A 24,809-nucleotide genomic window follows, 5' to 3' on the forward strand; every position below is an offset into this window, starting at 1 on the left:
AAGTTAGCACAAAAGGGTCTATTGTGATGTGTGGTTTTCACGATATAAAGTTCAAAATAAATCATAAATTTATGAACTCATTTTAGCGCCCATTGTCAACAAGTTCTTCAGAAAAGTGCGTCGCCGGTTACGCAAAAAAGGAACAACTCAGCCCAGCAACCGTGGTAATGTATAAGAATCATTTTTCGGCATGGAATTACACAGAAAATATTTTATACTTTTAGTCATTTACATTTACAAAAATGTTTAGGTTACAAATACAGAAAGCATTTTCTCCCGAATGAATTATTTTAAAATGAATTGGCAGACTCGTACGGATTTGCATACCCATACTGTCGCTAAGATATTACTTCGCGCTGCGTCGTTAGAGGCGCAATAGGGGTACTTTTTGTAAACCACAATTTTACATAGAATTGACTTCAACCAATATTTGTTTTTATTTGCAGGATAAACACAATACAAAACAAGTGTCCAAGCATATCGGAAATATGTGTTACTCTGCGCGAAACGGGGGTAAATCGCTCGGCAAAGCCTCGCAAAACCTCCGTTTCATAGCCTCATACCCATATTTCCGATATGCTAGGACATTGAATATGTATTGTATATTCATGTTGAGGTATTTTTTTGTGGGGTATGAGTGGAAATTGTTCACCTTTCATGACTGAGAAAAGTTAAAATATTTATTACTCGGGCTCACTTTGAAGCTAAGATATTATAATATTGTACCGTATGTATACTCAAGTTATTGTTCAAACAAGAAATTTCTACAGACGACAATGCCGAAACTGACGCAGCATGATACCTTTATTCCACCGCAGTCAACGATGACGAAACTGACGACAGCATAATACCTTTATTCCACTGCAGACAACAATGATGAAACTGGCGACAGCATGGTATCATTATTCCACCACAGACGACAATGACGAACTGACGACAGGGTGATACTATTGTCACCCCAGACGATAATGAAAGCGTGTTACCATTATGTCACCGCAGACAACAATGACGAAACTAGTGACGGCATACTATTATTCCACCGCAGACAATAATGGGGAATTGACGACAGCGTGATACAATTATTTCTAGGCAGACAACAATGACGAACTGACGACAGCATAACACCATTATTCGACGGCAGACGACAATAACAAACTGATGACAGCATAATACCATTATTCGACGGCAGACGACAATGACAAACTGACTATTGCGTGACACAGTTATTCCACTGCAGACAACAATGACGAAACTGACGACCGCATAACATTATTCGCGGCAGAAGACAATGACGAACTGACGACAGCGTGATACAATTATTCCACTGCAGACAACAATGCCGAAACTCATGACAGCATACCATTATTCAAGGGCAGACAACAATGACGAACTGACGACAGCGAGATACAATTATTCCACCGCAGACAATGACGAAACTGACGACGTGATACTATTATTCCACCGCAGACATCAATGATGAAACTGACGACAGCATGATACCACTATTCTTAATAGTCTATCTGTATCCTTTATGCATCTAAGTGTCTTTTCTTTGTTTGTTTGTTTGTTCAACCTTGTAATTTGTACCCTTTTCCATTTGTGTATACTTTATTTCTAGTGTCAATGAAGGGGAGACCCGATTGATTGATTCATTGATAGCAGTTAATTATCTGTTTCAAACTTTTCCAGTGTAAAATGTTGTTATACTAGTGAAATTGAAAGGAACCCTCTTTAATAAAGTCTCCAACATGGACCTCTTTAGTAAATTTTGGTAGCGATAAATTGGACACATCCTGACAAAACATCAACAAGACCACACTCAAACAGCCCTTTCCAGACACTAAAGTGAAAGCCAAGCAGAAATAATGTGGCGTCTTACCATTGTGTTGGAAATGCACAAAATTAACCCTCATGGGAACATCTTCAGAAAATGGCCAGAGACAGGCAAGGAAATTACAACTAACCCCTATGGGCAAACAAGAAGAGATTTTCGTTAAATATGTTTAATTTTTTGTACATCAGCAGTCTGTATAATATTACAAGACAATTTACACAAAACAATTATCAGATCTGCTTGGATTAGAAGTAAAATTTGGAATACTAGAAAAATTCAGGAGCAATAACTCTTCTCTTCTAAAGTTAAATAAAATCTGACTAATTATGGAGGACTGCAATGGCTTGATAATGTTTCACAGTAATTGAAAGCATATCTAATTGACACCTGATCAAAATTGACATACATGTACATGTATTATTAAGAGTTATTGCAATAGTAACTTTAGAACTTTAAAAAACAAAACAAAACAAAACAAAAACAATACAACCAACAACAAAAAACAAACAAACAATACAAGTTCCCACAATTAAAAAAAATCTTGATTATTCAAACTCTTGTTTGTTCCCATAAACAAAATTCTACTATTGATGAATAATAGACAGCATTGACATGGGAGCAAAATGGATTATCTCCCTTAGAACTACAATGTATAACAATGTCCTTCAGAATTAATATTATTGGACTGGATCTCTATCTAAACTAAATAATTAAGTGTAAGTTTTAAATCAGGAAAAATGCATGTCCAAACCCCACAAATCTGACAAAATGATTTTACTCAAGGATACCTTCTTTATTGGAAAAGATAATACTTTGATCTCTACATCAACAGTTTTGTTCAGAATAATTTTTAAAGAGAATGTTAGAAAATTTAAATTTTTGACAGAATTAGCTGCCCTTGAAATGTTCATTTTGTGTGCATTTCAGTGAGATTATAACTCACCTTACCAAAATTATATGCTTTTCAATTGCACTGTGGTGTGGTGTTAAAATAATAATAAAAAAAACAATTAGCAAAATGGATTATCTCCCTTAGAACTACAAAAAAAAAAACAGTATTGACATAGGACATATTACTTTTCCCACTCTCCACAGAAGAAAAACAAAACAAACGAAATACATATATAAATGTACATGTATAATCCTTCTATACATCAAAGAAAAAAGCTAAATAAAATATAAAAAAAAAATTATGTAAAATTAAAAGCCTATTTTGTGGCAATTTCTTTACATTATACATGAAGATTCATTTCTGCTCCTGCAAACTCCAAATTTAAAATCTACATTCATGAAAATGGTAATAGCTAGTGAATTACAACTCGCTAGTATTTTCAGTTTTGTTATTTTTTGTTTTTACAAAACTAAGCATTCTATAATTACATATAGTTCCTTAAGAGTACATGTATGTGATTTCCAAAAATTTGATATCCATATCGATCATGATAAAATATGTTTGATTTGCCCATTATCGGAAAATTCAAATTCACCGAGTGTTTAAAACTAACTTCCACCATGCCTTGGCCATCTAGATATATTAATATTGTCTTAGTGTATTATAAGATAAATCCCAAATCTGTCTACCGTTCAATGTACATGTACATGTACATGTAATGCCATATGGCTAAGCCTTATTAGTTCTAAAATACAAACTGCGGGGAAAATCCTAACTGGCCTTGTTAACAAGTCACTTGAGATTTCCTATTAAATTGTCAGACTTTGGTGGAATTGAACTATAAATAATTGATGTAAACACATTTACAATGGGTATCCAGGGGGTTCATAGGGTGATGGAAAATTTGTCTTATCTTCATTCAAAATATCAAATGAGCAAATAATAGCCTGACTGCCCTTGGGGACCCCCTTTTCTCAAAATTTCTCAATCCAACTCTGTAAGTACATACACACGAAAACAATACACATACATATTTACAAAAAAATAAAAAAAGAGATACACAAATATTGTAAATAAATCAATTTACATTTAGATGATGTACTGCACACATGGTAAGTATTGAAGAAATCCCCATTTATTTACAATTAGTGACAATAATTTCCAGTTTATTTACTTTATGTCAAAAATATTTCAAATTTCAAGAAAAAAAATGAATATACATGTAACTTCAGAAGGATTTATAAATGTATAATACATAAAGAAATGTATTTTAAAACTAAAAAAAAATAACATTTGACTTGCATGTAGATGTACAAGGATATCACAAGTTGTAAAGTTGAAGGTGAAATGTCTTGTAAAACAATTCAAATCATGGATACCAATACAAATAAGATATAATGCATGTTTTTACATAACTACTACTTTTACAAGTTCATTTTAAAATTTTGAAAGTATTGTTTTTATCAAGAGTAATTAAAAGGATACATATATAATATTCATAATTAAAATAAGTTATAACTATTAGTTTACAGTTTCTGAAATGTTCATTGTTTTAGAGAGTCTTTTAAAAGAATATACATGTACACGTACATGTATATATGATATTCATGACAAAATAACAAATAAATATTTTTTACATCATTTGAGTATGACTAAATCCAAGATGAAAATGATAAATACAACTACTATGTATATACATGTACAACAACAATGAAGTAAACATATTTTCACTGATGACTCATCTAGATACATGTATTTGAAAAACTTGATGAAGACCAACACTTATTAATACAGAAATATAAAATAATTTCCCAAAAAATCATTCATTTTACTAAATTAACTTATTTTTATTATTTTTTCTTTTTTAAAGATTTTTAATTCAGTTAATTATAAAATGCATCACATTTACAGTATGTAAATAAAAAAGTAAAAGGTTATTAAAGATAATTATCTCAGTAAATTAAAACCTGTTTGTAAAAATACTTCTTACAAAAAAAGAGAGATAATTTCTGATATTGTTATAAAGATTTCTGATTAATTAAATCATTAATAAATTAAACATATTTTATTTACCTTTAAATCTGAATTTGTTTAATAAATTAATATTGTCCTAGTCCATCAAGAGAAAAAAACACCAAAGCATTATAAATGCACAATTCAAACTACATGTACATGTTATAGTCTTGTTGGTCATAAAAATACAAACCGGCATTGTTCATCACACACGTATCATTCAAAATGAGATTTTCCTATTAAACTGTCAGATTTCGTTAGATTTGAACTAATTATAAAATACAGGTATAAGTGTTAACATAATTACAGTGGCGGATCCAGGGGTTCAGGGTGTAACCCCCCCCACCAATATTGTTTTTATTTTTTGCAATCTATGGACCTTAATGAGCAAATAATAACCTGGTACCCCTCCCCTTTTTCATAATTTCTCCATCCGCCCCCGTTTGCTAAATATATAAAATAAATACACATACATGTACATATATATTTACAACAACTGACAAGAAAATCAACATTTTATACCTACATGTAAATCAAGAAATTGGAGATATTTCTATTTATTATTGAAGTTGTAAGTACATGTACATGTAATCACTGTTGAGGGTAATGTAATGTCTTTATTAAAATCTTTCAATAATATACAATGTATATGTAATTAAAATTTGAAGAAAAAAAGATAATCAAAGTTCAGAAATAAAACAATCTTTTTTTAAAAAAAAAATCCACTTTAGTTGAAGCAATGAAGACTTATCACATATAAGGATATCACATGTTGCCAAAAAATTTCTATTAAATTAATTCAAACCATGCCTAAATAATGCTACAGGTACATTACATGACTGTACTTTTTTATTATTGTTTGAAAGAAAGTAATTTTTAAAGATCTAAATACTGAGTATGAATAAATAACTAATAGTAATATATGTACTTAATTTTTACCACATTAATATTTTGATGTTGTACATATATGGTGTTAGATATTAACACTAAGTAATACTAGTATTAGAAGTTTTTATTTTAATTATTTTCAGTTTTTAAACAAGAAAAAATCATTTATTTAGAAACATGAAAATGCAAATATATACAAAAAAAAGCTAAAATTATTTTCAATGATGACACATCTACTAGATACATGTACATGTATTAGACAATCTTGATGAAGACCAACACTGATTGATAAAAATATAAATTAAATTTATTTTACACTGTACTCAATATGAAATTTCTGTACAATTTGAAAGATTTTTTTAATAACAAGTTAATAATTATCATATTTATGTAATCTTATGCCAAGATAAAAGTAGAAATTTCTGTCAGATATTGTTAAGATTTCTGAAAATAAAGTCCAAAAATTAAAATATGTTTCTTTTCTTTTAATCGAGTTAATTATCACATGAACACATGTATGTTTATTTATATCTGACAATTAAAAAAACGGTAGAAATGTCTGATATTATTAAAATTTCTTTAGGAAAACAAACCCTACATATAAAAAATAAAACATGTTTTCTTACCTTGAAATCGAATTAATCTCAATAGTTTGTTTATCTCAGTTTTGATTCTCCATCAAAAGTCAATATACAGTAAACATCCTGACCACCTTCTTCCTATCAACAACAGTGAGGAGATGGGTCACTTTATCATAATGTACACACTGAGGGTAACACAACCCATCACCTGCACTGACTACAACTTCATGTTTATCTCCATCCCTTGAAATCAGTAATAAATTATGTTTGTTAACATCACACACAAAAACATTCTGCTGTTCATCCATTGATATTCCAAAAGGCAGTGACATTGTATTGTGATCCTTGAATGTAAAGATAACTCTGAGATCAGAATCCAGGACAGTAACTGTCTTGTTGTCAGGACAGGTATAACATATTCTGTTGCCATCTGTGTCTATATATGAATAACCAACAGTCTGGTCATCATGGAGTTTGTCTATTTTTTCTGTATCTATATTAATTTTTCGGATTCCTACCTGAGGTACACAGAAGTATAAATGTCCATCACTATGTGTAATTCCCCAGACATCACTCTTTATCTTTAGTGTTTTAATGATTTTACTCCTGTCTACATCTATGATGGAGATTGTTTTATGGAGAGGATTAGAAACAGCAACATGGTTCTCATTGATGACTGTTACATCCCATACTGCTCCTCCTCCTCCATTAAATCTGACTGATGATTTGTGTTGACCATTACTGTGTAGTATGTTTACTACACCATTGTCACAATCAGTCAACACCAGGAGTCCATTAGGCAGCGTACAACAACCAATACACACACCTTGATCTACTGTAAACTGTTGTTTAAGTGTCAATTGTCTGGGGAATCTTGTCTTCACCTCTGCCTGACCTTTGTTTGGTTTGTTTATGTCTATGGAGGTTCTATTTTTTTCTCTTGATACTTTAATGTCAAACAGAGTTTTTATTCCAAAAATTGTGTCGTCTGCTGTGATGTTTTCATTCATTTCTATGTCTGTATTATCCATGGCTCCTTCTTCAGATAATTTGTGTAAGATTTCTTCTGATTCTTGAACTTTTCTCTCCATTTGTTTTGTTGCAATAAATGCTTCGAAATTTGATGTGTGGTTCTTAATGAGTTCCTCCTGTCCCAATAATTCACCAAGTTTTCTTTTATTTGATTTCAGGATTTGTGTGGTGGCTTTGATATCATTTACATTTTCATTGACAACTGACTCTAACTCTGATAGTGTTTTGTTTTCTAGTTTCTTTATTTGATCAATAAGATTTTGTGTTTTTTCTTTTACATTTGTTGATAATTCTTCCTTCTTTGTTTTCAGTATTTTCACATTTTCTTCTTTTTCAGTGATCGCTGTCAAAAACGTTTGATGAGTCGTTTTTAATGATATCCAAACATCTTCGAAGATGGCTGAAGATTTTACATTACGGATCACATCATCGATATGTAAAGTGTCTTCACATTGTTTATGAGATTGTAATAAACACTTACAACAGACAAGGCAATCGTGAGACCTACAGTAAATTTGATATTTTTGTTTGTGGTCTTCACAGTCGAGTTGAATTTTGTGGATAAAAGATGGTAATTTTTGGTAATCTTCAAAAGGTATGGTGCTGTGGTCCCTTGTTGCTTTTCCTACTCTGTGGTGTTCACTACATGTTGAACAGAGGGATTCCTCACATTGTGGACACCATACTTCAGGAGTGCTGGTCTTTTCTAGTAACAGGCAGATGCTGCAGCTTTCAGATGCCATTTTCCTGTAATATAAATAGAGAACTATAGGATTTAAATTCCTACTTCTTAAAATCAGTTAAATATAGCTTAATTCATTTTTGGATTTGGCATTGGTTATATTTTTTATGCTTTGACCGTGATTGTCAAAACAAAAAAAATATATCTCCAGCACCGAATCCAAAAACGGATGAAGCTTGTTACCAAATGTATTTTTATCGACTTTTGAATGAGTTCAGACTTCTCATACAGTTTGTTAACCCTCACGGAGCGTAGTGTAAAGGGAGTTACATCATCATATATTGTTTAACCTCATACTGGTGGTCAAAATACAAAATACTAAAGCTCTAGATATTACCTTGGTTAAGTACATATATATCAAGCCCCTGTTTTTCTTTATAAAAACTAATCCAAAGTTGTGATTACATGGGACTTGGGTTAAAATCAGTTACATACAGCTGAGCTGCGAAACGTAGCTTGAACTATTATTTTGTGATTTGGCACTGGGGATATTTTTTTGTTTTAATGGTGGTTGACTCAGCATGTTACCAATTTTTTTATCGACTTTAAAATGAGTTTATATAAACCTTTCCTCTTTCAACTATCCCTTTGACTTTTTATGAGCAATTCCACGGGTGTTTTCTAGAAAAGCAGAGAACGCTTAACCTACCCGTACACCTGGTCCATGCTCCCAGTTTTTAGTGGAGTCCGAGTTGCTAATTTGCTTTTGATACTCTCTATGTATTATTTTAGTTACTTTATGTTATTTTTTGTCTATGTCCGTTTTCTATGTCTGGTCTTTGTCCCTGGATTACATGGTCCTAAGTTGTGATTACACAGGAATCTCAAATTTAAGTACTTTCATGTCTTGATTTGGCACAACTGCCGTATATATATCAAATTTGTATTGTTTTAACGCTAGATTGCAAAATCAAAAAAAAAAAAAAAAAAAAAAAAAAAAAAAAAAAAAAAGATCAAGAGCTACGATTTCGCAGCTAGATTTGGCACACCCGCCATATACATCAAGTTTGACTATCAACAGAGTTATTGAGGGACAAATGTTTCTATGACTTACAGACATGCAGCATATTCAGGGATTTCAAATTATTAGCGGCGGTCCTGGACTTGTCAGACAGACGCGGAGTTTCTGTTTCAATGATGACGTATGTCTGCGGGTCTCACTAATTGGCGACAAGAAGTGACAAAAAGCGAAAAGAAACACCTAGTCGAATAGCGCAAAGAAATTTATGTTTTCATTTAATCAGAGCGTACAATTGTTTATTTGTGTGTTTGATTTAAATCAGAAAGAAAAAAAAAACGAATAAGAAAATATAATTTTTAAAAAACCAGGAAAATAATATTTTTCAGGTAAAAGTGTGCAGATAAAGGATTGTTTGAAATATTTTCAAAATGATAATAGCATCCGAAAGATTTTTTCTTTAAAGAAAAATAAAAATAATAAAAAGAAAGAACGAGATAAATCAATAAAGTTACAAGAAAACTGACCTCAAAATATGTTATCAAGATTCATTGAATATAAAAAGACATAATGAAGATATCACTAATTGGCGACAAGAAGTGGCAAAATGCGACAAGAAACAACTAGTCGAATAGCGCAAAGAAATTTATGTTTTCATTAATCAGAGACGTACAATTGTTTACTTATGCGTTTGATTAAAATTTAAAAAAATATGTATTGTTTTTAACCAGGAAAAGAATATTTTTTCAGGTAAAAGTGTGAAGATAAAAGGTTGTTTGAAATATTTTCAAAATGTAATAACACCCGGAAGATTTTTTCATTAAAGACAATAAAAAAAAAAATAGAAGAAAAGAACGAGATAAATCAATAAAGTTACAGGAAAACTGACTTGAAAATATGTTATCAAGATTCATTGAATATAAAAAAGACATAATGAAGATAACAATGACAGGGAATTATTTGTGTAAATTTAAATGCTAACATGTAAACAAGAAAATATTAAAAAAACAAGGTTGTCTGAAATTTAACACAATGTCGAGTTACAGATAATACTAATAACAACTATACGCCTTGTATCAGTGGCCTGGGAAAAAAAAAACAAAATACAAAAAACAAAACAAAACAAAAACAACCCAAAACACCAATGTTATGTTTTTAAATATATGCTACCATTTTCGTTAAGAAGAATGCATATTGCTCATCCTGCTATTATCTTTTTTTCAAGTTTTCATATCTCTATACGCAACGGTGCTAAGGTGCTTTACAGAAATATTGCACCATTTTCCTGTGGAAATAGGTATTTTCAGTCGCCTTTCTTAATTCCTATTTATAACATGTTTTAAGTCAAATCGTAACGCGAGAATGTTGCTAAGTGACAGTAGAGCACGTTGGGTATGTTTATTTACAATTTTCGGTCTTAGCAATGGCGTCACGTGATCACATCGTGGATGGAATGCAAATTATCAGAAACATGAAAATTCCAGGAGGAAGCCGACCAATAGGCACCATGAAATTTAACAGGCCATTAAAACACACATTCAACTACCTAAAAAGTTCTGCAAGAACTTTACCTGAGATTGTTTTATTATATTTAAATTTGGCCCGAAAGTGACGCTTTCCCGTTTTTTCATCACATTTCTCCACTTCAACAGACAGTATCTACACTTTAAGTACTTTAGGTAAAGTTCTAGCAGCAGTTTTCACGTAGATTTGGATATCCTCAATTGATAATGCCCTAAATGAACTAGGTTGGTTTTGCGCTTTATCCTGGACTTTTTGATTCGAAATGAGTGGTATTATTTCAAACGAAAATTTAAACGCTTGAGTGATAAATCGGTGTATTATTGGATACGAGCGCGGCAGCGATAATGATGTGACATTTCAGAACACGTTATGAAACTCTTTTACTATGTTTTTCTCAATTCGTGCACATGTGTATTTATATACAAGTAGAACCTGTTTACAGTAATTATAATACGTATTTAAAGTGGGGTATAGGAATATTTGTAAGCTGTGTACATGCAAAAGTTTATGTGTATCATATTTATTTTATCAAGCTGAACTACACATATATTCATTTTTGTACTCAATGCCTTTTGTTCCCGGCAGCATATTATTGTTTATTGGTACAGTTCATGTACACATCATCCGATCTATTTCGAATTAACACATCTTTAAGTAAGACACGGACAGTTAGTGTATCAAGTTATTCATGTTGATGTGACTGTATTTTTGTCTAGTTTAGATTAAATTGGAAAAATTTATTCGTTGCAAAATTGCCATTTTTGTCACTTTGGATGCTGGCTTATGTATTTATAAAAAAAGCTGGACCGATATACTGTACCTATCAATTCTCAGCTCCACCCCCTTCCAAATCAAAGATTCAAATTATCCGAGCGTAATTTCAAAATTGAATATTACCAGTGAATGGGTCCAACATAACTAAGATGAATTAGGTTATCTGATGATTTGTGAATTCATATTCGGCCTTAACTGGTTGTACTTAATGATGTTACCGTTTTGTTCTGCCATGAATTTGCAATTTACTAAATTTATATATAAACAAATTAAAATTTAAAAAAACAAAACAAAACAAAACAAAACAAAAACTTCGTGAGTACATGTACTAAAAAGGCATACATTTAAGTCTAGTTCACACTTAAAGAAGCATTTAAATTGTCGCCCGCTACAAAAATTTTACGTATGCATCCCCGGCTTAAGATCCAGCACTCGATCTGTAAAACGATTTGAGATTTTCATGACACCCATGAAGAAAGGGAAACTGACTGGAAATAAAAGTACAGGTATGTAGTCAAACCAATAACCATGCAGTTATTAAAAGAGAGAGCGCAGTTTTATTGAAAGCGTTTAGCGATAATGCACCCTCCGTAATCATAAACCAAAATTATGTAGATCTAGAACGTTTGGTTCAATGGCCGCTATTAAACCAGTGGCGAACTCAAAGATTCAACCGTTTGTTTGTTTGTTTGGGGTTTAACGTCCGATTTCAATAAAAACAAATGGAGAAATCTTCGAGCATTTGTGGGAAAGGCCACTACTACATAAATCCTCTGGATTCGCCTAGTATATCGTAAACTTTGGTCTTTTTTTATATGCAGCTGAAAATATGAATCCATCTCTCTGTTCGTATCATATACATTATAGGTTGAGATATCACGCTAGATTTTTAATATACCTGAATGATCAATGCATACTGATAATTACAGGTCAAAATGATCTGTATCACCGATATGCGGTATCAACCCGAGAGTCCTATATCACCCAAGGCCCATCATTTTGAAATGTCATGTTCATTATATGAATATATTCATATTTTAACTATATTTCAAGTATGGTCCGTGAAGGGGTGCCATAAATAGGGTAAGCCTATAGGTCTAGAGGCGTGATATAGGGTATGCGACTTAGAGTTAGTTAGATTCAAATATGCGTTCTTTGTATATGCATTAATAGTGTTTGTTAAATACCTATATCGCACTTAATATACTTAACTTGAAATATGGTTAAAATATATGATATAATGAACACGTTAAAATCTGTATCAACTCTCAACCTGTGGCCCCTGGGGTGATTTAGGAGTCTCGGGTTGATACATCATGTGATACAGATTTTGACATGTAATATTTAGTATATACCTGACTAAGTGTGCCTTTTTCTTTATATAAGCAGTTTTTCAATTCTTGTGCACCAATTAAACAGTCAAGTCTGCAGCACAGCTTTGACGAATTGAATGGTCGCTTTTCTATCAAAAACATCATTTTAGTATGAAAACCAACATAGGAACCATTATTATGAAGGATGCTGTATAGTTTCACATTTTAAATCAGGACATATTGTACAAGTATATAAACAGCCATAATATCCGGGAGGACATTATTCTATTTCAGTTCTAAACAAAGACCTAGCATTCCATGAACATTTGTAAAAAGGTGTTTGGGGATGAATTCACTTTAGTCAGTAGTTGAAATAATAAACATGCATAGGTGAATACCAATAATTTCCGGAAATACCGTGCTCACTTCAAAGTTTTAAAATATTCAGCCTGGTCATACATTTGTTGTGTATGTGTGTGTGGGGGGGGGGGGGGGGAGGGCAGGTCAGATTGTATAACCTTGGGGGTAAAAATACCTTCATAGAGCAAAGCAGGTATTTTTTTTTCTCCCTGTTCACTTACCCTCTGCATATCTGGACCGTTTTGACAGTCGAACTGACCCTGCTATGTAGTTATACATTGATACTGATTTTAAAGGCAATGTTTTTTTTCTTATGCACACAAAAATTTTCATATCACAAGTGCTGCGTAGAAACAATAGAAAACAGGCAAACTGGAGACAAACTCACTAAGATAATAACCCATGGCTCATGTGGGCCTACTCCAATTTAAACCATGAAGATATTCTGGCATAGAAAGGAGAAGACATTGTTTTCCCTTAATGCACATCTACATATTGCCTTACCTTCCTACGAAATATAATAAATTTCAATTGAGAGGTTAAGAAGGAGTTGCACTTGTGCTTGTAATTGAAACTACTCCCCCCATTTCCACTATTCACTAAATAAATACCTCAGATGCACCAGGTGGCATTTAAAAAAAAACTTGAAATAAAGAACAATAACTCTTTTAAGAAGTTTGACACAAAGAGAGGATAAACTAAAAACAAGTAATGGTGACAGAATAAAACTGATCAGACTGATTTTAAAGGCCAGAGTTTTGGAGGTTTTTCTTTTGTATAACAAGGAAAGCTGAAGAGTTCAAATTTTGTAAAACCATTATAGAGGATTATTTCAATACAGATTTGAAGAATAATTACTTCCTTTCACTTGCAGACAATCAATATTTTCATTATGCACATCTACATTAAAGCAACTGAAACTATAAAAACTGGATACAATTACTCTGTTATTGGTGACTTGTTAGAAGACAATTATATTATTCATCAAATTTTATTTTAATAATAGTACAGTTTGTTCTATCTTTTAACATATTTCCCATTATTCTAACAATCCACTGGTTCCAGTTTACTCTGCTCACTATGACGGCTGTAAATAATACCTACAAGTATATAGCAACTAATTAAACTAGAAGTTCAAACTATTAAAAAATCAATGACACATATTCATACACTCCCTAATAGTAATGTCAGACAAAAATACCCTTGTTTTACTCTTAATGGCCTTGACTAAAGACTGCAATACCTGATACATGTAAAAGTAATGTGTTTTCTTTCAATAATATAAATAAACCAAAATTGTATTTTGGTCGAGATGAACAAAGTAGCTGTCTTTGTAGGAATCAGGCACAATCTGTAAAATGTGCTACACTCCAAAAAAGGCTACACATTCTTATTTTTGTAATTTAGTTGTTTTATAGGTCTATATTATAAAATGTGTAATTATTCTTTCAAATCTGCCCGCTCATAGGAGATAATCAACATTAAAAATCCAATATATTCTAATGTATTTGATTGTCATTTACAGAGTTATCTCCCTTAATTTTGAAATCTATAGTGCATTCAATCAAATTTTATATCCTAAGTACATTGTTTTCTATTTACTATGGCAATTCAAACAAAACATCAACATGAATCACATTCTGCATGATCTTTAGCTGGAGTACTACTTAAAATGAATACACACAAACATTTTAACTTAATTCTTTAAAAAGAAGAGTAAATGGCTCTAAAATAGATATTTAAAAACAGGAAGTTATATCACTTTGCAATCATAAGCATGGCCATGTCCTCATATCTTTGATGCAATTCAAAACGCCCAGTTGTTGTCCAAGTGAATCTCGACTCATGACTTCGTATTAAGAAATCAATTAAATAGCAGAAATTGGTGGAATTTGTAAAAGTAAAAATACACTAGGGAACATAATGGTAAAATTATAGTTGAAAAAACAAAATTATCCTAGTAGGCAAAAGTTTATGTATTTCTACAGTGTTCATTCCAGAATAATTATCAAACCCACCCCCCCTTTGACTGGCCCCTTTGACAGTAGAACTGGGGGTCATTTTCAGGTAACAGGAGGGAATCCAACAAATAAATCAATAAACCTCTGGTTGATATATACTTTACTGGTTCCATTTTTACTTACATGCTGTACTTATCTCTACAAGGGTCATGACTGCTTGGTTTTCAGACCCACATAACTTCATCTCTGGAGTTTTTTTAATAATCTGCTGAAAAAAAACATAGGAAGAATATTTTAGAGCAGCTTGACACAACATCCAAATATACAGAGCAAGTACAGGTACAATCATTAGTTACAGTTTAACACAAAACCATATGATGGCACAATTGATTATTTTAGCAGATGTAAATTTTGCAATATTGTAAAAATTTGAACTTTCTAAACTTTAATGGCTGCCAAGTGGTGCACTAAATATTTATTTATTGATTATTGTTGATTGGTGTTTAACTCCCAAAATTATTTCAGCTCAATCCGGACTATGAACATGAAGTGGATGTTAAAAATGAACATGTAATGATGATGAAATGAAAAATGGGATAAGACACAAGCTAAGGTTTTCATAAATGTGCTGTAACAGACACAGCATCATTTCATCTCAAGAGCAAATAACATCTGAAATACATGAACGTGAGCAAAACAATGATAATAGATAGAGGTCATGTGAGCAAATAATTCAGTTCAACCTTTTCTGTATTGAACACAGTTAAGAAAATGCATTTGTATAAACAAATCTTATAAAAAATTGTTTTCTCATAAAATCTTTATTCCTAAGCATGCTTAATATGTTCATGATCTACATATTTACATATGTACATGTATATGGTGATTAAATTTCGTTCAAGATCTAAGAACTCGCTCTTACGATTGTTTTTACAAAATGTATAATATGATTGTCTCAACCTGCTATCTTCCAAATATACTGGTAACATACATGTATATACAGGTACAAGTGTACATACATGTTATGAAACTGTCATATAGAAAACTTTGTTTCTCTCATGTGATCAATTAATACTGGAGATTGTGTTCACAAGATCTATGTATAGAATGATGGCTTGATTATCACATTCCCTAATTTTTTTTTTTTACAGAAATGTTAATACAGATACTTTTTACACTGATGTACAGGTGTTATGTACATATTTGTTATTACATGTCCTTACAAAAATCATATGATACAAACATATGCTTAAGAAAACTACATGTAACATGCACTGCTGTTTTCATCAGGCTAAATAAAATTACACCTCTGTTTTCTGTTACATGCCGATAGCAAGGAGAAAAAATGGGTAGGTAAGAATTTTTTTTTAAAGAGCAGTAACCAAATCATCCTAATGGCAATTGACACAATTCAATGGTGAAATGTGTGTAAGGGGTACATATGAGATTAAAGTACACTGGTTTTAACAATAGACAAATATCATTTCATAACAAATTGATTTTTTTTAGAATAATCTGAAAACCGGAAACCGGAAGTAGTCACGTGGGAAACAAGAGGCTCCCAGAAGCCTGAATCCCTCACCTGATTAAAGTTTGTTTTTCAAGGGCAATAAATTTGACAAGGAGTTGTCCAACAAATTTGACTCAAGAAGACTTTGGTATGACTATTATTAGGATCGTTTCAGTGATAGAAATTTTCTTTCTTTTAGTTTTGAAGATATTGACTGAAAACTAAAAAAAAAAAAAATACTGTCATTTTTTTTATCTTTCAAGGGCAATAACTCTTACAGGAGTCACCTGAAAACTTTGATCCCTGATGACTTTTGAAGGCCTTATAATAAGGGTCATTTCAGCTATAGAAATAATTTTGCTAAACCTAACAGTTTTGGAGATACATGTATATGCGAAAAACTACTGTCTGACCCCTATGTTTTATTTTTAGTAACAGCGGCCCTGTTTTTGACGGATAAAATATCCCCACATCATTTCTATGCACAATACCCCAAGGATCATTAATACCAAGTTTGGTTCTAATTGATCAAGTGGTGTCAGAGGAGAAGATTTTTGAAAGAAATAACATTCAAGATAGCTAAAAAAAAGTTGAAAAAGGGCAATAACTCCGACATGGCTTAACATATCAAAATGAAAATTTCACTACAGATAGATCTCAACATGCTAAACACTTTTACCCAACGGTTTTGGAGATATATGCGAAAAACTATTGTCTGATTCCTATGTTCTATTTTTGGTAACGGCGGCCATGTTTTTCGATATCCCAAGAAACATTCATACCAAGTTTGGTTCCAATTGGTCAAGTGGTGTCAGATGAGAAGAGTTTTGAAAAATTGTTAAAGACAATGACGATGACGACGACGACGGACGCAAAGTGATGGCAATAGCTCACATGGCATTCAGCCAGGTGAGCTTAAAAAGATGGACCTGTGCTAAAAATTTCTGGTCAGTCGGCTTTTTATTTTTTTAAAATTTTGACACTGTCGGGAGTGAAATTGCGCAGTCAGTCGTGTAGCGGAAAACAAAGGTATACTTTTATTTGGCCTCAAGATAGTCAAAGACCATTTCCAAGCATTTACTGTTAAAACATATTTTAAAAAATACCTGATATTCAATAATCCATGCTGTGTACATCAAGTGCATAATCTAGGCACTAGTAGAGGCAAATGGTTACAAACCAGACTGTAGGAAAGGTCCATTCAATTCAACTTTGATGCCTGTAAAAAAAAGAATAATTCATGTATATAAAGGCACACATGTACAATCTACATACCGGTACTTATTAAATATTTGAAACAGGAAGTTTCGGGCAAGGCAATTCTGTTGGTACAGGAAGTTGATATGGGGCAGCAACCAAAATTACTTATAGTGTGCATCCAATCTGTACAAAACCAAATTCCAAACTTGAGAGGCAAGGGCATAAACATTCATATGGAAGAATAAAGAAAGTGATTGTAACATGCTACCACTCTTTGAGTTATTATGCTACTAAGAGACTGGTCATTATTTATCTCCATGGGTGGGCTTGCTAAAAAGAGAGGGAGTGGTTGTTATAGAAAAAAATACAAATTTTCTGATTTACTAAATGGGAAAGAGGATAATGATTTGCTTGAATCATTCATGGTTATATGATACAAATAAAATATAAAAATATAAAAATGTAACATACACTTTTATACCAAAGTATGCCATGTGTATGCAATAAGCATTTCATACCTCAGGCTACATATAGAATTGCCCCTGAGCACATAGCATACACTTTAACATTGGATGCTAAATACTCTCTTATTACCCAGTCTGCACATGAAATTAATCAACGTCTCGCACACTTTCATACTCCACTCAACATATAAAATCACACAATGTACTAAATATAGCAATTTTTATTCCAGTCTGCATATAACATGTATAAAATCCTTCTCTGCATATGTAAAACACACTTCTATGCTCCAATTTGCTTATAAAATTACTTCCTGTGGATTCTGCATTATATTCTTCCCTCAGCCTGCATACATAATTAATCCCTGATCAATCTAGGTGGATTTTCACACTTTTAGTCTGCATATTTAATCCTCCCTCTATATTATCTATGAAATATTAGCCACTGTATATTAAACCACTTCCTATTTAGCCTGTGTGCACCTTTAAACTGCAGACTATGATTTTTAAATTTAAATTATACATGCTTTCATTAAGAAATGGATACTGACACTCGAGCATAATTTTGACAGTTAAAATTAATGCATTTACACTTGGCAGAAACACTTCAATCACATGCATTTAAAAGGGGGTCTCATTTTGTGCATATGTTTAATACATTGTAGATCTAGAGGGTGGGTTGAACATTTTACCGCATTTAGAAAAGGGGGTTCAGTCCTGTTTTTCTAATGTAGATTTATATTTTGCTGGCCAACACTTGAAGATAAAAATTAACTGTTCCTAACTGTTTACCATATGCAATGCATTCCATCTAGTTTAATGATCACAAAATATTTTTTGTCAACATCATGAACATGCTACATCAGATAATGTACCTCAATCACTATTGACTTGGTGATCTAACTGGCCGGCACATATAGTTCACAAGCACCCAAATGAAAGGTAAATGCACATGCACATACATGTACAATGGCATGTTCAGGGACTTGTACTTGCTAGGCATGATTCAATACAAAAGTTCATGGAAAGCAATTGAGACCCCATGTCACAATACTTTTTATCTTTTTCAATTCTTTGATGATTAAACGTATACATATAGTATGATAATCAGGGTAATACAAAATGTAATACACAGATGTTATGGTCAAAAGTACATGTACAATGACATATGCATGCATGTGTACTTCAAACTAATAACAATATGAGTACAAACTTGTGCTCAGACATAAATTAACCTTTTAAAAAATTACATTGTTACCAATAAAAGCGCTTTGTTACATTGCACAAGCATATGTACCCAAGCAGCTGTCAGAATGTACAAATACTTTTCTTTTTTGTTACAAATTATTGTTTGTATCATGAACAAAACACTGAGTGTATCATTCCGTTTATAATATTAGAAACAGAACAGGAGCAATTTATATTCCACATATCAGCTTATTACGTAGAATTATATAATTTGCTAGAATGTACAATTGATAAGTATATATTCCCCCAGTACGTAGCCAAAAAAACTATCAATACCAAAGGTTTTCATACTGTCTTGTGAATTTTTTTCTTCTTGCTCTGCTAACACAGAATGTATATAAATGCACACTAATATGGGTTGAAACAAAAATGTTAAGCTGCATGTACATGTACGGTATATGCTTGTGTTTATCATCATTATTATGTAACAATAATCATGTACATTTTTGCTTTAGTAAAATTTGTAGTCCACAATGTTCTGAGGTAAACAGTAGAGTGCCTACAGTTGTGTCAGTAATAATAATTCAGAAATTTATGTAACGACTGTTAATACATGTATGTACATGATTTTTGATACATGTAGCTAACATTTTTATACATATATATAGCTCTTTAACTTCTTGTGATCATACTTAATGCACACAAAGTATAATCAATGCATGTCGTTTATAAACACATATTTTGTGTAGTTACTGTCAGGGCAATTAAGGGATAAATTGGTGTCTAGAAGATTCCATAAAGAAAAAGTAAGTCACACTAGCAAATCAGATCTGTGTCTGCTGAATTATCAACCAGTATCTTACATGTATGAAAACCTTTAATCATACATGCACAATGTGTATGTAGATCAACTTAACCGGTTATTCTGTTCTGTACCAGTAATATAAAGTCCCTGGCGAAATGCAAAATCTATCCTGTCCCATAAAAAGTGTCTGAACATTCAATTTAATATATATCTACATCTGTAGAGTGATCGGCTGTCACTGGAGGAATATACCAGCAACAACATTAGCTTTTATCATACTAACTCTTAGTTTATACGTGTACATGCATGCCTGTAATATGCTTAGAATTAATTTTGTCCTTTTTTATCAATTTAGATCGAAAATCAGAATTGATATAGCAGTCGCCAGAGCCTTTAGATTTGTAAAGCCTGTTAGCATATGAAATTATCTTATACTACCGCAGGAAAATAGTCCCACTGGCATACCTCATTGAGGTTCAAATGCAGATAGTTAGGTCCTATTTTTAGGTATTTCTAATTTGTCATATTTATTTCTATGCTATTTATGCCAATAAAAAACTTTATCTGTGAATTTAAGAAGATGATTAATTTGGTTTGTATTAACAATGATCCAATTAAAAAAATAATTGACATTTAACTTCACCAATACCTGTTTATTTCTATGCATTTACCGGAATAAACCAATCGTTCATTATATTATATTCAATATATCTCCTACAAATACAATATTCTTAGACGCATGATAAACGATTTGATGTTAAGCTAGAAATAAAAACCGTGCCAGATTTTAAATAGTCATTCCTCATAGAAATGAAAAAGAGAAATGGTGAGTGCCAATTGGAAGGGTTGCCTTTAGACATTTCATGCAGGGCTTGGCAGATCCATATACTAGTATTTACAATAAAGGGGCAGTGGTTCCGACCAAGAAACTTACATAAAGAAAGAGGTTACAGGCGGTAGGCAAGGACTACAATTCCTGTTCCAGCCTAATATTTGTCATTTCTCATCACTCTGACGTCTCTTTTTCTTCAACTTCTTTAAGTAATTTTCTAACTTGGTCTTGGTTTTAAATGAACTATACAACTGACCCTTTGAGCTATTCAACTTATTAGAATACCAACTCTGTATAAATTGATCTTTTAGAATCTGTTGCATTGTCTGACCGCAAATACCAACAAATGACTAGCCTATAAGATCCCACATAGATTTTTTATGAATAAATCACAAGTTCCTAAACTAAATATATCTCTAAGAGCCGGCTGTTGCATGTCCACGCCTGTCATGTCCACCATTTGTCTAAAAGCAAGATGGTAGCATAACCCCTGAAAACACCCTATTACACACTGAATCGTGTATTTTTATTATGGTTATCGCCTCGTGACATTGGAAGACCGGAGATGACAAAATGAAACTTTGCTCATAGACGATGGCATAGAAATTTCGATAATACATTCCTCAGGAATGGTATCAGTCTGTGGTCTGGTGCTGTAGGTGCTTCAGGGCCTTAGAAGTGCATGGCGAGTGTTTCCTGCACCAGACATAATTGTTGAAATTATTCTAAGGCTTTTACCAGAGTTTTTACCAAGAAACTAAGTGCCTTTACATGACACACAGGCGTCTATGTGATAACTTGTACGACTTGAGCCATATAGCTTGTCAACTGAGAGATGTAGCTAGTTGAATGGGACACGTACCTAAAGGCATGGTTTATTTCAGTGATTGTGGCATAAGTTTGAATGATCTGACAGACAGTTTCGACCTGAAGACCTTTTAATTGAATTTCGAATTGAAAATTTAGGAACTGAGAAAGGCCAACCAATAGTTTGTAGTTCAGTTATGCAGTATGTTGGATGTTTTGTATGAATTCATCTTGGTGTTCCATATAAACCATCATCGAACCTGAATATTTCACTACCTGGTGCACTGCATGCTACATTGCATCGCAAATTGTGTTTATTTAATACCCTTCGTCATCAGAATAGTGTATTTAAAAAAAAAGTCAGAGTTAATATTAAACATTTACAACAAAAAGCTTGTGATTAAATATGTTTGAATTCCATCCTTGTATTTTCCTTTTATCCCTGCTTTTATCCCATATTTTGCAATTTGACGGTTATTTGAGGCGTAAAAATTCAAGCGATTGATATAGATTGATTCAGTACATGAGTACTTTGATTTGTCTACTTAAGTAAATATATGTTTATAATTGAGCTGATAACTGGGATTCACTTCCAAGAAGCACTTTTTATACACATATTCATATATGTAGCCCAGATATGACAATGCATCATGCACAGGCACTTGTTTCTGTCAAAAAAGGGAGTAGGGTTTCCCCTCCACGTTTTTACTGTTGACAGAAACAAGTGAGTGTACTGTGTGACACCAAGCAATCAGATAACAAACTTTATAAATAATATACACAAGAAAAAAAGTAGAAGTGCGAGTCAGTCTGCATGGCTTTACTTTCTTTTACTTCATGTTTGGTGGCAAACCTGTGGTTGTGGACGCTTTTCCCGAACACAAGTTTACCTTGCAAGAAAAAACAATTGATCAGTTCTAGAAATCAACATTAAATACCTACCATTCCCCCGCTTTTGTCTTCAGTTCTTGGTGAAATCATGCCGAGTTACTTGAACAGGTGTTGACATCTGAGCTGACATCGTAGAAAAGCTTCACATTGATCCTGATGCATGATGAAAAGCTGTTGATTGGTCTAAAGTTATCGGTGGGCGTGGCAAGATTCTTTCAGTTTTCTTCAAAATACGCTTTTCGATCAGTTTTAAACCGAAAAATAAGAATTCTTCGTCAAATAAGAAGTTAAAATGTATCATATGAACCAGGCATACCGTTTACGCTATGCTAGTACGATGGCATTCGAACGTTTTCTCTCCGAATACGCAACTCCTTACGGTCCCGCCATTCTGACGTCACTAAAGTCAAAGTAGAGTTACTTCACTTAGCAAAAAAATTCCTTAAAGTACTAACACCCTTGCGTAGATAATAATCCATTTATAATATATTTTGAACTAAGTTCTTCTATAACAATGCATGTTGCTTTATTTTTCTTTCATTAAAAAAAAAATCACCTTTACTTTTAATCATACCACTGAATATTGTTTCCAAATAATTTCCTTTTTGTTATTTCACATAAAACATGTTTCCATATTTTTAACAATTTGAAAACACATCAAATCAAATCTAATATATATATATAGATATAGTTTCTTTATGAATTGTAGTATCTAATTTGTTCAAATTTGGTCAAATTGAAGAAAGATGTTTTTTAAATCTTAAATTTGTATCAGTTGACTTGGAACCATTTTTTTTCCAAAACCATCCTGACGTAACATAAATATATTTTTATTACGGTTACCGCTTCATGACATCGGAAGCGCCGAGATGGCAAATAAAAATTAAATTTTGCATAGACCATGGCATAGGAATTCCGATAATGCATTCCTTAGGAACTGTGTCATTTTTGGGGCTGATGTTATTGCTTTTTGCAATATTAATCATTCTATTAGACTATTTTGGCCATGATTGGTGAAATTATATCACAGGGGCTTGCTCCCACTATCAAATATGCAGCCCGACTCTATATATAAAGAAGTATTTGGTAGTGATACCTGTGTTTATTCATAAGGTTGTTTGCAGGGCAGTAATAAGTAATAATTATGTTTAATTTTAATCGGGGAGAGGGGATGAGTTACCCCAAAATCTGGGGTCCGCGTTTTCTTGTTATATACTATTCGGACTGCATATTTGGGAATGTGAGCAAGCCCCTGTGATAATATTATAATACTTTATCGTTTATGTTAATGTACGTGTCTCTGGACTAGATGTCCAGAAACTAAGCGCTTTAAAATGACGCATAGGTGTCTATGAAATAACTTGTAGCACTTGAGCTATCAACCTTGTCAACTGAGAAATGCAGATAGTTGAGTGTAACACGTTTCTAAGGATATGATATATTTTAATGGTTTGTGGCTTAAGGTGGGGTAAGGGACGCCTCTTGAAATCAGTGATATGTTTGCATCATATTCGATTTCACCAAAGCATATCAAGCTTTCCTTTGAAACATAATGAAATCAGTCCAAATTACTTGATGTTTACATGAGCATGTTGTCAAATGTTGATTACAAACGTGAAATATGGTGAATTAAAAAAAAATAAAGCGATGCGTTTAATATTAACCATTTATAACAATAAGCTTATGTTAATATACGTTTGAATTCAATTCCCGTACTTCCTTTTATTCCATATGTTTGCAATACGACGATTATTTGAGGCGTAAAAACGATCGATAAAAACTGATTCAGTACATGAGTACTTTGATTCTACACCATGAATCAACTCTACCATTGATAGGTAGTGTCTGAATTCTATGTGGACTGGTACTTGAATATACATGTATTAATACTTGTTTTATATATGGATGTATGTGGCAGACCTTATTTTATTTTGATCCCCCCCATAAAAAAGAACTGATCTTATTCATAGTCTTAAAGTTTGACCCTTGACATATTTTTCAACAATTATGAATAATAAAGTACGGACAATATGGGAAGATTGTACAATGAACTGAAGTAAAAGCTGAATGTAAATCTTACTCTTTACTGGTCAGTATTCCCAATAAGCACGATGTTAACTTCTTTGAACGTCAACAAGGAAAACGCCCCGTTGTTATGGTATGGAATGTGATCTTTTTACTTCCTGGCAGAACCTCACAGATTACACACGATTGGTTGACCTTTACGTGGTATTATTCAAACA

The 24,809-nt window shown here is 32.5% G+C and overlaps 1 protein-coding gene and 1 long non-coding RNA gene across 5 annotated transcripts; both read right to left on the bottom strand.

The window, feature by feature from the left end:
• Positions 1 to 3,884: 3,884 nt before the first annotated feature.
• On the bottom strand, positions 3,885 to 24,752 carry LOC148597016 (uncharacterized). 4 transcript variants are annotated; one of them, XM_088563313.1, is made up of 3 exons: positions 24,647 to 24,746; positions 12,594 to 12,700; positions 3,885 to 7,987 (listed from the first exon to the last, which is right to left on the bottom strand). In XM_088563313.1, exon 3 carries the CDS (start codon positions 7,981 to 7,983, stop codon positions 6,313 to 6,315), a length of 1,671 nt encoding a protein of 556 aa, XP_088419439.1. In that variant the 5' UTR covers positions 7,984 to 7,987; positions 12,594 to 12,700; positions 24,647 to 24,746; the 3' UTR covers positions 3,885 to 6,312. The 4 variants fall into 4 exon arrangements, with proteins under 4 accessions (XP_088419439.1, XP_088419437.1, XP_088419440.1 ...); XM_088563311.1 differs by lacking the exon at positions 12,594 to 12,700 and having other exon boundaries at positions 24,647 to 24,752; XM_088563314.1 differs by lacking the exon at positions 12,594 to 12,700 and having other exon boundaries at positions 24,654 to 24,746.
• Positions 13,884 to 19,070, bottom strand: LOC148597017 (uncharacterized). Its single transcript, XR_015919009.1, has 4 exons — positions 18,355 to 19,070; positions 17,489 to 17,601; positions 15,056 to 15,140; positions 13,884 to 14,011 (listed from the first exon to the last, which is right to left on the bottom strand). It is a non-coding gene; the product is annotated as an uncharacterized LOC148597017 (long non-coding RNA).
• Positions 24,753 to 24,809: the final 57 nt, after the last annotated feature.

The sequence above is a fragment of the Perna viridis genome, chromosome 15, assembly GCF_037379345.1.
Source record: "Perna viridis isolate PV_CMFRI_1.1 ecotype Kerala chromosome 15, ASM3737934v1, whole genome shotgun sequence".
Lineage (NCBI taxonomy): Eukaryota > Metazoa > Mollusca > Bivalvia > Mytilida > Mytilidae > Perna > Perna viridis.

Excerpts from the sequence above, each read along its gene's own strand:
- LOC148597016 (XM_088563311.1), bottom strand. The coding sequence starts at position 7,983 with ATGGCATCTGAAAGCTGCAGCATCTGCCTGTTACTAGAAAAGACCAGC.